This window comes from Equus quagga, chromosome 13, assembly GCF_021613505.1.
Source record: "Equus quagga isolate Etosha38 chromosome 13, UCLA_HA_Equagga_1.0, whole genome shotgun sequence".
NCBI lineage: Eukaryota > Metazoa > Chordata > Mammalia > Perissodactyla > Equidae > Equus > Equus quagga.
Genome location: NC_060279.1, coordinates 92,817,337 through 92,831,963, shown reverse-complemented (window position 1 = coordinate 92,831,963; position 14,627 = coordinate 92,817,337). Strand labels below are relative to the sequence as shown.

Below are 14,627 nucleotides of genomic sequence, written 5' to 3'. Positions count from 1 at the left end.
GCACAGGAAAAGAGCAGGGCAGGGGAAATAGGGGCTCTGGGCAGCTGGCCGCTCCTTGCCTCCCATGCCCAGCCCCCCAGAATAGAGCAGGGCGCCTGAGTTACTGGGTGAGATGTCACCTCCTTTGACTGGTGGCCGGGTGGGGGTGGGGGTCTCAGGGCCTCCGAGCCCCACCTCCTTCCCCGGTCCTGCTGAGTTAAAGGGGGAACAGCCCACCTCGTGACTGGGGGCTGGCCCGGCTGGGCCTAGCTCTGCAGGAGTAGGCGGGGCAGGGGGGAGCCCTTTAAGAGGACAGCCTGGATCCCTGAGGTCTATTCAGCTCCAGCGGACGCGAAGGACGCGCTTCCCCAGGACCGGTGAGAAGCAGAGCTGGGGGCACAGAGACCAGCTTAGGGCTTCTGCGGGGGGCGGGCTTGGGGGAAGAGGAGGTGACCGTCCTGTGGGTCCGGACAGAAGCGGGAGGGACTGGACCTACGGGAGGGGTGGGTCCCCGGGGCATCCTGCTTTAGCTGGAAGGTGGGGTGGGGGAGCAGCTGGACCTGTAGGAAGACCCAGATGAGCCATAGCAAGAGCCCACGAATTGTCACTGTCGTTTCCTGAGCCCCTGCTGGGTGCCCCCATCGGCCTCAGATCTCCATTAATTGGAGGCGCAGGGGTGGCGGCGGGGCAGCTGGAGCATCAACTGAAGGCAAACTTTTAAATGAGGATTAAATGAGCTAATATGGGGAAGATGGCACTTAGATGGAAGTTGGAGCTTCGAATGGGAAGGTGGGAGGTGGAATGCACGGCTGGAATTTAGGAAGCCCAGCTGGGGCTCACCGGGCAGCTCGGAGCAGGATGAATGGAATTTGAACCCTGGGAGAGGGGGATGGAATTTGGGCGGCCGGTGGGCGAGCCAGGGATGGGGAGATAGGAGAAGACTGGAGGGAGGTAAATAGACAAGGGAGGGGCCTCGGTAAATGTTTGTGATTGGATTAAGGTGATGCCCATCTGGGGCGGGGGCCGCGCTTTGAAGGCCGGGACCGGGTGGGGCGGGGCTCCGGGTGGGAAGAGTCCTGGCTGGCTGTTGATTGACAGGGTCTCCCTCCCCCAGATTGACCAATCGCAGGCGGAAAAATGAAGGCTCTGTGGGCGGCGTTGGTGGTCACGCTCCTGGCAGGTATGGGGAAGGGGGGTACTCAAGTTCCCTGCCCCTCCCCCCTCCCCTGGCCTCCCTGCCCCTCTTCCGTCCCTGGGGCCCCTCTTCTGCTGGTTTGTCTCCCCCTTGGGGCAGACCCGGGTCTGAGGCCTCTCCTGACGTTCACAGACTCTGAGCCGCTGTTTTCCTCTCTTGGGGCCTCAGTTTCCCCATCCTTCAAATGGGAGTCATCACGGTTTCTAATGCATTGTTGTCAGGCAGGGAGTGAGCCCTAGGGTCCGCTGGGGTGATTTTTATGCCCCGTCAACCAAGCACGGCCCTACATGGAGCACAGACAGACTCAATAAATGCATATCAAGCGATTAAACAGGCTAGGGGTCCCTCCGCCCGCTCCCTGCCCACCGGGGCGCTGAAGAAGCGCACAAGCATTAGTGGAGAGCCTACTGTGTGCCAGGCACTGTCCGCCTGCAGCGGGCAGAGAGCCCCGATCACTGGGAACTTGCTCCCCGCAGGATGCCAGGCCGACGTGGAGCCGGACGCCGAGGTGCAGCTGGGGAACGAGTGGGCCGGGGGCCAGGCCAGCCAGCCCTGGGAGCAGGCCCTCAGCCGCTTCTGGGATTACCTGCGCTGGGTGCAGACGCTGTCTGACCAGGTGCAGGAGGAGCTGCTGAGCCCCCAGGTCACCCAGGAACTGACGTGAGTGCCCCCCCCCCCCCCGCCCCGCCCCTGACCCTCCTGCTAGGCAATTCCTTCTGGACTCTCAGCCTCCACTGGTCTGGGTTTCTTTCTGTCCCTGTCACCAACTCTTAGGGGCCCTCTCTTCATTTCTTGCTTCCTTTCCCAAGTTCGAGCTCCTGTCCTTGCCTTTCTCTTTTTCTACGCTCTTCTCGTCTCTGGCGTCTTCCTCTCTGTCTCCCTCCCTCATGGACCTCACTCTGTCTCACCCCTCTCTCTCATCTCAGCTTCTGTCCGTCTCTCTCCTTCTCTTGGTCTCTCCTCCCCTCCCTTCTGTCCCTCTTTGGGGTCTCTCTGTCCCCAGCCTGCCCTCCCCGTCTTTCTCCCTCTCTCCGCGCACACGCTCCCACCTCTCGGCCCCCAGGGTGCTGATGGAGGACACCATGAAGGAGGTTAAGGCCTACAAGGCGGAGCTGGAGGAGCAGCTGGGCCCCATGGCCCAGGACACTCAGGCCCGGCTATCCAAGGAGCTGCAGGCGGCCCAGGCGCGCCTGGGGGCGGACATGGAGGACGTGCGCGGCCGCCTGGCGCAGTACCGCAGCGAGGTGCAGGCCATGGTGGGCCAGAGCACAGACGAGCTGCTGGGCCGCCTCAGCTCCCACCTGCGCAAGCTACGCAAGCGGCTGCTCCGGGACGCCGAGGACCTGCAGAAGCGCCTGGCCGTGTACCGCGCCGGCGTCCAGGAGGGTGCCGAGCGCAGCGTGAACACCCTCCGCGAGCGCCTGGGGCCGCTGGTGGCGCAGGCGGCCACCGCGCGCTCCCTGGTCAGCAGGCCGCTGCAGGAGCGCGCCGAGGCCTGGGGCGAGCGGCTGCGCGGGCGGCTGGAGAAGGTGGGCACCGGGGCGGGGGACCGGCTGGACGAGGTGCGGGAGCAGGTGCAGGAGGTGCGGGCCAAGGTGGAGGAGCAGGCCGCCCAGATGCGCCTGCAGGCCGAGGCCTTCCACGCCCGCCTCAAGAGCTGGTTTGAGCCCCTGGTGCAGGACATGCAGCAGAAGTGGGCGGAGCTGGTGGAGAAGGTGCAGTCGGCTGTGGGCACCGGCCCCACCACCGAGCCAAGGGAGAAGCACTGAGCGCCCTGGCCGCTGCCTGGGGGGCCCCGGTCCCACTCCATGCCTCCTGTCCCCGACCCAGCCTGCGGGAGGGGCCGTCCCTGCCTTGGCTGTCCTCCTGCTGGGCCCTAGATGAATAAAGATGCCTCAAACTTCACAGCAGCTGCTGGGCGTCCGTGTGCCATTTCTCACAGCTCCAGCTCAGCTTCTCTTTCCCGCCCCACCCTGGCCACCCAGTTCTGGGTCCTGTCCCCTCTCCCTTATGGCTCTTCTGATCTTCAGTGTCTGCGTCCTTCTGTCCCCATCTGAGTCTTCCGTTTTTCCGCTCCCTCTGCTTGCTACGGCCCACTGTCTCTTCTCTGCTTCTTTTTCCCTTTGGTCTCCAAGACCCAGGTTCTGGAACAAATCCAGCCCTGGCTTTTATCCTGCAGTCGCCTCTGACTTGCCTGGGCAGGAAAGCAAACTCCCCCAGCCTCAGTGGGCCCAGCTTCATAACAAATGCCTCACAGAGTTGTTGTGACTCAAAGACCAGAGACCACTGTCATGGTGAAGCCATCATTGTGTTTTTCCTGATCCCATTCTCCTTGTTGTCTTAGCTGATTCTGTTCCTTCCATCTCATGGCCTCAGTCTCTGTTCTGCTGTCCCCAAGAGGCTTCATTTTTCTGGATTGTGTTTCCTTCCACCTCTCTCTGTTCTCTCTCCCTCCTCCGGGTTCTCTTGCCCCCCCACCCTGCCTGTTTCTTTTTCCTGCCCACCACCCTCCCTAATCCGGGCTCGTCTTCTCCACCAGTTGGCCTTTCTCCCTCCCTCTGGGTTAGCAAGTCCCTTCCCTCTGAGCTGCTCCTCTCTGTCCTCTGCCCTCATTCTCGTTCTTTCCCTCCTCCAGCTGGGTTGTGGACCTCTTGTCTAGCCAAACAAGACCAGTGGGTGTGGGGTCCAGGCTGCAGGGAGAAGGAGAGGCCCACCCTGGGAGGGTCAGCCCCGCCCCTGGAGCTCAGGGCTCAGAGATGGAGCTGAGAGCTGACACTAGAGAAGCCAGGGCTGGAGCTGGGAGCCACCGCCTCTCCTCTCCCACGCCCTCAGTGCTCAGAGGAGGGGAGCAGGGTTCCCACCACAGGCGACGGGCCAGGCTGGCGCTCATGTCCCCCAGGCCAACCTGCATTCTCCCCGCCCCTGTGCCTGCTTTCTCTCCGGCACACTCTGCACCACGAGGGCTTTCCCTGGCCCTGCCTTGGGTGCCTCTGTGGAGGCGGCTCCCCTCTCCCACCTGACTCACCCAGAGCCCAGTGAGCAGGGAAAGGGTCAGTGGGCTCAGAGGCCAGGGCCTGGCCCCAGCTGAGCATTCCACTGATCACAGTGTGCCCTGGAGCTGGGGACACTCCTCTGAGCCGGTTTCCCCAGGTGTAAGGGAGAGAGGGGTTGCCTGGCACGTCTGTTAGTTGGAGGGCTGAATTCTGAATCCTCACATAGGAAGATATCCGAGCAGAGAGGGCTGTCCTGCCTCACCTCAGCCCCAGTCAGATCAAGATGTGGAACAGGGGCTGGGGACGGAGCTTCGAGAGACACAGGCTGACAGGGGTGCTGTGGGGCGGAGGCTGACCCCGACATGGATGCAGAGAGACAGCCTGAGGTCTGGGAAGGGGAGGGACTAAGATGCCTCCACCCACCTAACCATTCACTGAGCTATTGAATGATCTTGGCTGGGCCTCAGTTTCCCCATCTGTGAACGGAAACCCCTATAGCTGGGATGCGGATGAGACTGGAAAAGTCAACTTGTTTCCTCTTCTTTTGGGTCAAGACAGGGAGGGGAGCAGACTTTGGGTGCGTGTCTGGGGACTGCTGGGCTCACCAGGGAGGCGGATGTCTGGGAAGGCAGCAATGTGGCTGACAGGGACCGGAAGTGCTGAGGTGGCTAGAGGGGTGTTGCAATGCTGCCAGGGTAGTGTCTGTGTGTCCCTTTCAAACCATCTCCTCTCATCTCCAGACTGACACGTGGTGGTGGGGACACAAGGTCAGCCAAGCTAGAGTCTGGATCCTGGGCCACCCTTCTCCCAGCTGCCAGGGATCACTGGGGGTCAAAGGCAGCCGAGAAGAGGGGGGAAGCCCTGGATACAGCCCCGAGAGACAGATGTGGTGGAGAGAGGGGAGATGGAGAGAGGGGCTGTTGCTAGAAGGGGCCTGAGAGTGTGAAGAACAGCAGACAGACTGTTTATGGGTCCTGAAGACTTGAGGAGGGGGGAGCACCAGAAGAGGGGGCCTGGGGCATGGATGGTGGGGCCCACACTGGGAGCCTTGCAGCGTGGGCTTTGCTGTTCAGACAGGCTGAAAAGACTCCTCCCCAAAAGGGAGAGTGGGGGCCGTAAAGTTCAGACCCAGAGAGCAGGGAGCCAGGCCTGGGAGCTCCAGATGCAAGTTGTGGGGCGTGAAGGGCGAGTCTGAGAGTGAGATTGGAGGGGGCGTGCCGGGGTAGGAGTGTGGGGCAACGGCGTGACCCCAGAGACGTGGAGCAGGAGCTGTTTGGGCTGAAGAGGCTTGGGAAGAAGGGGTGGGATGGAAGAGGGCCGGGGTCCAGGGTGAACTGAGTCCCTGAGCTACCCAGAGGGAGAGAGAGAGGCCCTGAGGCTGGGAGCAGGGTGTGCATCAGGAGGGGAGGTGGAGACTGCCCCCTGTGGGGGAAGGGCTGGAGCAGGTGGAGGGCCCCATAGTCAGGGAGATTTCGAGATGCTGGCAACGGACAGCCAGAGGCTTTGGGCCAAAGGGTCGTGCCTGCGCCCCACCTGACCTGCCTCCATCAGCAAGGGGCCCAAATGGAAAGGTGAGAGGACACAGGGAGGCAGGCCCAGGGGAGGCCCAGGGGGAAGGAGGGGGGACCTGCCCCACCCCTCCCCAGCCCTATAAAGGCCCAGGCCCGGCCAGGCTCCCTCATCTCACCTGGCCCTCACTGGTCCAGCTGGGAGCTCACCTGTCCTGTCCCTCTCTGGTCCAGGTAGGTGCTCACTGACTTCCCGGGAGGGACCTGGGGGAGGGATATGGGGTGTCACTGATCACCCCATCCCCGCTTCTGCCTTCAGAGCCCCCGCACCAGCCATGAGGCTCGCTCTGTCGCTCCCGGTCCTGTTGGTGGCTCTGTGGATGGTGTGTGAAGGTAAAAGGGGAGAGGAGACCCTGGGAGTTTGAGATTTGGAAATGCGAAGCTGGCCCCGGGCATGGGGTCCAGGCTCAGAGGACCCTGTAGAGCTCCGGGGCCCCTTATGTGCCCAGGTTCCCCTGTCGTCCACTCATCACCCCACCACATCCCACCAGCTGGGTCCAGCAAGTGGGAAATCTGCTCTCTGGAGCCCCAGCAACTGATGACGTATTGACCCCCACCCCTCCAGGATTGGTTGTCTTGCTCTTACAGCGTGGTAGTGTGGGCAGGGTGTGTCCAGGGAGAGAAAGGAATTCCTAGCAGCTTGAGACGCACCTGGGGGGCCCACTACCTCCCCCCGATTTTAACACCGTGAGCCCCAAGAATCCCGTTCCTGGACCTCCTTTCCCATCCCTGACGCTCATCGGGAGGTCTCCCAATACCGAAATGTTTGCACCCTCCCCGTCTCCTGGACAGGCCGAGCCCTGGCCCAGGCGGACCTAGAGCCAGACGGCGTTGTCGACATCATCTGGAGGGAGGTGAAGAAGGTTGGAAAGCACCTGGGGAAGGAGATCGTGAAACAAATCATCGACGACATCAACAAGAAGAACGGAGCTTCAGCGACCTGGTGAGTCCCCTTCCCGGGGTCCGGGTGGGCTGGGTGCATGGATGAACAGATTGGGAAAACTGATGCTGGGGAGGGTGACAAGGTCCCTGCGGTCACACAGCTGGCTCTCTGGGTGCTCAGACTTGGGGGACAGGTTCCTGACTCCATCCAGGATCATGTGGAGATGGCCCTGGGTGGTGGGGACAGGCCCCAGCTGGGGCTACACAGACCTGGGCCCTCAGACTGGGGCAGACCCACTCCTCCTGTGAGATCAGGAGCCACAGTTTCTCCGTCTGTGCCATGGGGGCTTCTGAGGATAAGGACCTGGAGGACCGCATGGGGCCTGGCACAGTGTGGACGCTCCAGGGTGTTTCGCCCACAGTGGCTCTGTCTGAGGAGTTAGGAATGCATTCGTTCCTGAATGAATATTCATTGAGCATCGGCTCAGGGCCTGGACCTGGTCCATGTGGGGAACGGGATTGATGAGCAAGACAAAGTCTCAGCCCACGGGGAGCTGCCATTTGGGGGAGGGAGGGGGAGGGGAACAGCCCATGAACCAGGGAGTTCCAGGAGAGGAGCCCAGAGGGAGCACAGCACTGAGAAGACGATAAACAGGGTGTTGAGAACAACCAGGGACTGAGAGGAGCTCTTGTAGACAGGGTGACTGGGTCTGCTCTGAAGAGTGACACTTTCACTTGAGATCTGAATGAAGGAAAATGCAGCAGGGGCTAGGAATGTGGGGAGAATGTTCCCTATGGACGGGGAGTGCAAAGGCCCTGAGGCAGGAAGATGTGCACATAATCAAGGAGAGGGTGGCATTCTAGGCCAAGGGAACAGCCTGAGCAAAGGGCAGGCAGCTGGAAAGTGTCCTTGAATCAACAGGGGACAGGGGACAGTGAGGGCCAGAGTGGGCGTGGGGGCAGAGAGGGCAGGCCTTGAGAGCCAGGCTAGCATGAAGCGTTCTGACTTCAAGAAGCTCTGGTCCCTCTGGGAAACAGGCACAGAAGTGGGACCACCCAGTTCTTGTCAACTCCGAATCTTCTTGGGGGAAGAGAGACCAGGGAGTCAGGGTAGGGGCGGGATTGGGGCAAAACACAGTGACCTCTCCCCTTCTCTCTCTGCAGGAAAATGGCATCAAATACAATGAAAGATATTCCAGATACAGTAGATCGTGTTCCCCCTCCACACAAGAAGGCTGCCCCTCTTACCCCCCAACCCTAGCTGCATCCACCCGCCACGCCCCCACCCAAGCAGGATCCGCCCCTCTCCTCCAGGGCTGTGCCCCAGACAGAGACCCAGGCAAAGGCTCTGAAACTTCCCACATGCCCAGCCTCTGTGTCAAAGACTTCCCACAGGACATCCCATGTCCCCTCCACCCCCCAACTGCAATAAAAATCCTGTAGAGAATTCTGAGTGCGTCTTTGCTGTGGGGCAGGGACCATGGGACAGGGTGGGGGTTGTGCCTTTGGGGAAGAGAGGCCAAGATTCATGTGTGGAGCATCTCTCCGTGCTCTGCACTGAGGACTTTGGGAACTTCATGATCTGAAAAGGATCCTCACGAGAACCTTGGGAGCTGGCCCTGTAAATGCCTTGGGGGCACTGAGGCTCAGACAGGTGAAATTGATAGGGGCTTGACACAAGGTTGACATAAAGGCAGCCATATGGTAGAAAAGAAACCATGTTGTAACTTTGCGTGACCTCTGATTAACTATCCCACACGTGCTCTGTAGATTTGATGGCCCCTCCCGGCTGCTATAAGTTGATAACTTTGTTCCTTTGAGTTCCTTAGGAATGTGATGGCCCCTAGGCAGACAGTCTGTGTTGATAGCCATCGTCAATGACAACTGTCGGATCAGGGTGTGGGGCATTGCTTCAGTCTCTGATGCATATCCAGTGGAGCAGAAGACTACGGGAAATAAGACCAGATGTCTGCCCCAATGGAGATCAGAAGGAAGCCCCACTGGGATTAGGTCTATTTTTCTGGGACTGTTGAAATTTGGGTTGTCTATACTTCTTATGCTTCTTATCTGATACTTGATTATAAAATGGGCCTTGAGATGTTGTTCCAAAGCTGTCAAGTAAGGTACAAAATTCTAATAATGCAAAATGTCAACCTGAAGCCAGGAACAAGAGAATATTTCCAAATGAGTGTTAACAGTTTCATTCCTCTAACCCAGACCTATGCCCCAATTCACCAGGAAGGATCTAGATGGGTCGTCACCCCGAATCCCTCAAGATTGGGTAATGACCAAGGAACAGGGGGATTGAAACTGGAAAACAGTTAGCCATTGATGACGAAGCAGCTAGGAAGTAAAGTTTTTTCTTTTTGCAATTACTGATCACAGCTTTGGTTGTTCCCCCACCCATTGTTAACTGTGCTGTTTAGGCAAAAGGCTGTCTGACTCCCACCAGGTTCCTATAGGTAACGTGTCCCTGGAGCCTGGGTCACCACGGTAATGGGTGTGTGAGCTGTTTTTCTGGAATGAGAACTCCATGTCCACTTCCAGCTGGTTTACACCACCAGCTCATCAACTGGACCCATGCAGGTGTCCGATAGGTGACATTTAGAAGTCAAGAGGATAAAACCTCCACCCTCAGATCAGGCTGACACCACCGTTTTGTGAACCTGTGTCCTATGAAGAGACATGAAGTGTGAGGACGCTTGTGCAGATCATCAATTACGTCACCTCTCCTCACCTCCAATCATCCATCTCCTCATTTCAGACCACCCTGCCCCACCATCCCATAGAGATCCCTGAATCCCCATTTTCGAGAAAGCAGATTTGGAGTCATACTCTGGCTTCCTCTCATGACTGCCTTGTGATTTAACCCTCTATCTGCTGCAATCTCATCATCTCTGTGTTTGGCTTTCTTGGCAGCAGGCAAAAACAAACCTCGCACAGTAACAAAATGACTTGTGCAAGGTCACACAGGCCAGAAGTGGAGAACCACAGTGGACCCCAGCCTGGGACTATCGCTGTGCTCTGCTCTTCCCTGGCTGGGCTGCTCAAGAGAAGGCACTGGGTTGATTAATGGCCATGCACACAGGAGATGTTTATCACACTGTCAATGGATGAGGAAAAGGGATCTGGGCGAGGACAAGGGCTGGACGTGAGCTAGAGACAGACCCAACACCCACCCTCCGAGTCTCAGCTTTGATGGCCCCTCCTTGACCTCCAGGCTGGGTCAAGCACCTCCATCCCAGCCCTGCCCACCCTGGGTCATCACTGCCTGGGGACAGGTCTGTCTCCCCCACTGGAAAGTCAGCCCCAGAAGGACAGGACCAGGACTGTTGTCACCACTGTGTCCCCAGATTCAGCCCAGCACAGGTCTGGGCATGGTGCAGGCCCTCAATAAAACTTGATGAAATGAGGAATTATACTAAATCGCAAAGAAAGAACACCACCCAAAACCTAAACGTTACATTTTCACAGAACCCCTCTGTGGTAGATGCTGGCCCTGTCCTTATTTTACAGAGGAAGAAACTGAGGCACAGCAGGCTAAAGTCACTTGTGTGAGACACATAGCAAATGTGGGTAGAGCCGGGATTTGAACCCAAGGAGGGCTCCAGGGTCACATTCTCACTCACCCTGCTTTCTCAGGGGGACGCCAGTGGTGAACATGAATTGCGTAGAAGCATATTTATGTGTAGCAGACACAGCAGTCCCTAGAGACCGTCCCCATTTTAGAGTATCTAGTTCACAATATGACCATTTGCAACACTGTAATAACACTGAGTCTGAAGGGGGCGTCCCCCCATCACCTTTCTTAAGGGATCCATGGAAGCCTGCTTCTTGGGGCTGCTCTTCCCCCAGGCAGGGCAACTGGCCAGACCCTTTCCCATGTTAACTTGGTTTCCTGGCATATTTTAGCAATTATTTTCTTTAAAGTCTGGTTCATCTTTCCAGTCTTTCCTGTAGACTGAGGCCTCCGTGAAGCGTGTAAGTTCCATTGTATTCCGAGGGCTGCGGACACCTCATGTGTTACCTTGGCTGTGAAAGTTCCTCCATTATCGCTTTGAATGGAAAGAGGCAGCCCAAAGCCAGGGATCGTTTCCATTAGTAAGGGGCCATTTCCTTGGTTACTTGGAAAGCCTTTTCTGTCCTGCATGGAAAACCTTACACCCATCCTGTGAAGACATGGAGAAATACCGGCAAATAGGTCTAATTTCCCGCGGCTCTTGGTAGAACAGTAAAGTCTATTTGCCCATCATCTCCTGGTGCTTTCCTTGGGGTTCAATTTCAATTATATTTGAATTATAAAACCCCTTTTATAAATTGAAGTGGCCCGCTTTTGGGATTGTTTCGGGCACTTTCAGGCAATTTTGTGCCACCTTTTGGACGGTTCTTTGCATTTGTGGCCCAACCATAGACTTTTGGAACCGATGATAAGTGGCATCCCTCCCATGATGGATTCCATGATGCAGACGAGTAACAATTCCTTCCATTAAATGCCCAGGTATAAGCACTGGTCCCTGTTCATCCTAAATCCAGCCTGCTTTGGGGGTTTGGTACGGATCACCATCTAAGCCTCGAGAGTGAGCATGCAGTCCCCATTCATCTGCTCTGTCTAGATCCGTTTCTGAGCATTGAGGCTTAAAAGAGACAGATCTTCACTAGGAAGTAGTGCTATGGCCTTACGATCTGGGTTTGGGGTTCTGGCTGCCTATATTGCAGCCTGATTGGCCAAATTATCTCCCTTATCTATGTAACTATCAGTGTTTGGGTGGCCCAGGCAACGTACTATGGCCACTTTTTCCAGCATCAGAACATATTCTAACAGGGCCAGTATCCCCTCCGTGTGTTTGATGTCTTTTCTTCTTAAAGTTAGCGGCCTTCTCTCTTTCCATATGGCCCCATGTGTCATGCACGATGGAGAAGGCATCCTGAGCATCGTATAAATGGTTACCTTCCTCTTAGCTCCAAGGTGCATGGCTCTCGAGAGGGCTGATCTCTGCCTTCTGGGCAGATGGACCTGGAGGGAGGGCTTCTGCTTCTGGGTTTTCCTGAGGAGTCGCTACTGAGTACTCAGCATCCTGGAGTCCACGGTGCATGAAGATGCTCCATCAGTCAACATTTCCAGATCCAGATTTTCCAAAGGCTGGGCAGTCAGGTCGGGGCTGCTACAGTGAACTTCTTCAGTCATTTGTATACAACCGTGGACAGGTTCTGCTGTCGTCCTGGGGAGCAGGGGGTCCAGCTTTAGGGGAGACATCACCTTCAGTTTACATTTGGCTTGTCTTGTATTATGGCGTGATATTTGCCCAGTCTCCCTGCAGGAGGCCAATATCCACCTTTTTCTTCAAGCAGGAGTAGCACACGACGTGAGGGTGCATAGTAGGAGGCTGACCCAGGGTAAATGTTTCAGGCTCTTGCAGAAGTTTCCACGTTGCAGCCACAGCCCGGAGGCAAACTGGCCATCTTGAGTTACAATGTCCTGTTGTTTTGAAAAATAAGCTACTGCCTTCTGGCAGCACCTAAATTCTGAGTTAGCACTGCTACGCTCACTCCTGGTCTTTCACGCACAAAAAGAAAATGGTTTCTTAACGTCTGGGAGACCAAGTGCTGGGGCCACTAGAAGCTTCTCCATGACGATATAAAACGCCTTATGGCGTTCTGCAGTCCAGTTCATTGGTTCATAGTCATTTCCTTTAAGAGTCTCATATACCGGTTTGCCCATAAGCCCTAAATGAGGGATCCAAATGTAACAAAACCCAGCCAACCCTACAATCCTCACAGCTGTCTCCTGCTGTTGGGGACAGTCAACTCAGCTAGTGCCTCCCTTCGGTCCAGTAATAAGTTTCTGTGTCCTTTCAATGACTCAGATCCTGAATTCCTTAGAGCTGGTTGAGAAATTTGTGCCTCCCCCTTGGAGATTTTATATCCCCTTTCTGCTAGAAAGTTTAAAGTAATGATCATAGTTGGGTCTGAAGATTCCTTACTTTTACCAGCAATCAGTATGTCCTCCACGTATTAGAGTAAGACTCCTTCACATAACTGGAGATGCCTTACGTCCTTGGCTGGGGCTCCCCCGAAGATGGTGGGGGCATTTTGGAATCCTTGCGGGAGGACCATCCAGCAATATCGTTGTTTTACATTCGTCTCTGGATCTTCCCATTGAAAGAGGAAGAGATCCTGAGACAAAGGGCTTAGGGGTATGCAGTGAAAGGCATCCTTGATGTCCAGAACTGTAAACCAGCAGAAGCCTCCAGATGAAGTTGTAAGCAGAGCATAAGGACTTGGCATCCCCTGATGTGTATCCTCTACTATTTGGTTACAGTCTCTCAAATTCTGTAGAAAATGGTTGTCTCTGGTCCCGGATTTTTGCACTGGTAGGACGGGAGTGTTATATGGGAATCGACACAGTCTGATTGATTTGCATTTGAGAAGGTGGCTGTCAGAGGCTTTATACCCTCTTTCTCATTTCTCTGTCAAGGGCATTGCCTTAAATTTTGAGCGTTGGCATCTGGGCAGAGTTTTACCACCATTGGATCAGCCTTCTTGGCTCCTCCACACTTCCCGTTGGCCCAAACACCTGCTCTTGTCTTTCTAGAAGTTTTCCGGGGACTCCTGATGGAGGCTCGTCTCCCAGTTGCAACATGGTTGCATGGTGGGCACAGGAGTGATCTGGGGGCACATTAATGTCTACTTTCTCTGGTCAGAAAGTCACTTGGGCATTTCATTTGGTTAGTGGATCTCACCCCCACAATGGAGTTGGGCACTCGGGCAATACAGACAGCTGTGCTTTAGGTATGTTTTCCCTACGTGACACTTGAGTGATTGTAGGAAACGTGTACGAGAGAATTCCCCAGATTCACCAGGAATGGACGTGGTCTTGAGGGAGGGCATGGCCTGTCTGGGATTCAACAGGATAAGTATCTCCGGTGTCAATTAGAAAGTCTACAAGTCTTTTTCCCACAGCAGTTGTCACCCAGGGTTCCTTGTGGGAAATGTCAAGGATGCTGGTGGAGTCTAGAGAAAGCCGCGGGCCCCTTCATTCTTGGTGACTGTGGGCAAATTGGAGCATCTGCTCACCAGGCACACAGTTTCCTTTCTCACCTTCTGAGAATGACTGGGACACCCCTTTTCCAATGGGCTTCCTGCTTGCAATAGGCATGTTGTCTAGTCCCCAAGTCACGTGCCCAGGATGATTGGAAGAAGGGGACTCGGAGGGTCTTACACATGGTCTTCTGCCTCTTGCTGCGGATGGTTGTGGTTTTGGTTGATTCCCACTGATTGGTACAGTGAGCAGGGCAGCCTGCTGTCTCATCTCCTGTTGTTTGTGTCTTTCTGGTATCTGGTCCCACTGTTACACACTGTAAAGGCAACCTCAAACAGCTGTGACATCAGCATCCCTAATCCCCCTTCTAGTCTTTGTAAATGTTTCCTTATATCTGGGGCGCTTTGATGATAAAAATCATACTGATTAGCCTCACATGGCCCAGATGTCCCAGGTCAATGTCAGTATACCTTCTGGAGGCTTCAAAGACTTTCACTAAGAGGTCGAAGGGCTTTCTTTTGGACTCTATTGCACCTCCTGGACATTATTTAGGCTCTTTGGCTTTGCACCCCCCTCCTGCAGTCCAGTTATTAAACATGCTTTGTGATGCTTTCAACTTGACCACTCTCTGGGGTCATCGGAGTCCCAGCCTGGCTCAACCCCGGGCAGGGCCTCTACCGCTGGAGCCCTGATTGGATTGCTAAGTTGTGACTCATCGAGTCTCTTGGCCTCCTGATGAGCTCTGTCCAGTATCATCCCCCCTTCCTCTGGGGTGGGGAGGGTGTCCTTGAGGGCCTGAATGTCGGCGCAGTTGGTCAGAGTAGCAAATATGGACGTAAATAAACTTTCCCTCTGTGGGGGATCATCTCGGTAGGCAGGCATGTTGTTTTTCCAATTGTATATGTCCGAAGTGGAAAAGGGGGAATGCACCTACAGAAACCCTCTGGGCTGGCCTTGGTGGGGAACTTGCC

The 14,627-nt window shown here is 55.8% G+C and overlaps 1 protein-coding gene across 1 annotated transcript; it reads left to right on the top strand.

Moving 5' to 3' along the window:
• The first annotated feature begins 265 nt into the window (after positions 1 to 265).
• APOE (apolipoprotein E) lies at positions 266 to 3,084 on the top strand. Its single transcript, XM_046682788.1, has 4 exons — positions 266 to 356; positions 1,094 to 1,159; positions 1,651 to 1,834; positions 2,238 to 3,084. Exons 2-4 carry the CDS (start codon positions 1,117 to 1,119, stop codon positions 2,941 to 2,943), a joined length of 933 nt encoding a protein of 310 aa, XP_046538744.1. The 5' UTR covers positions 266 to 356; positions 1,094 to 1,116; the 3' UTR covers positions 2,944 to 3,084.
• Positions 3,085 to 14,627: the final 11,543 nt, after the last annotated feature.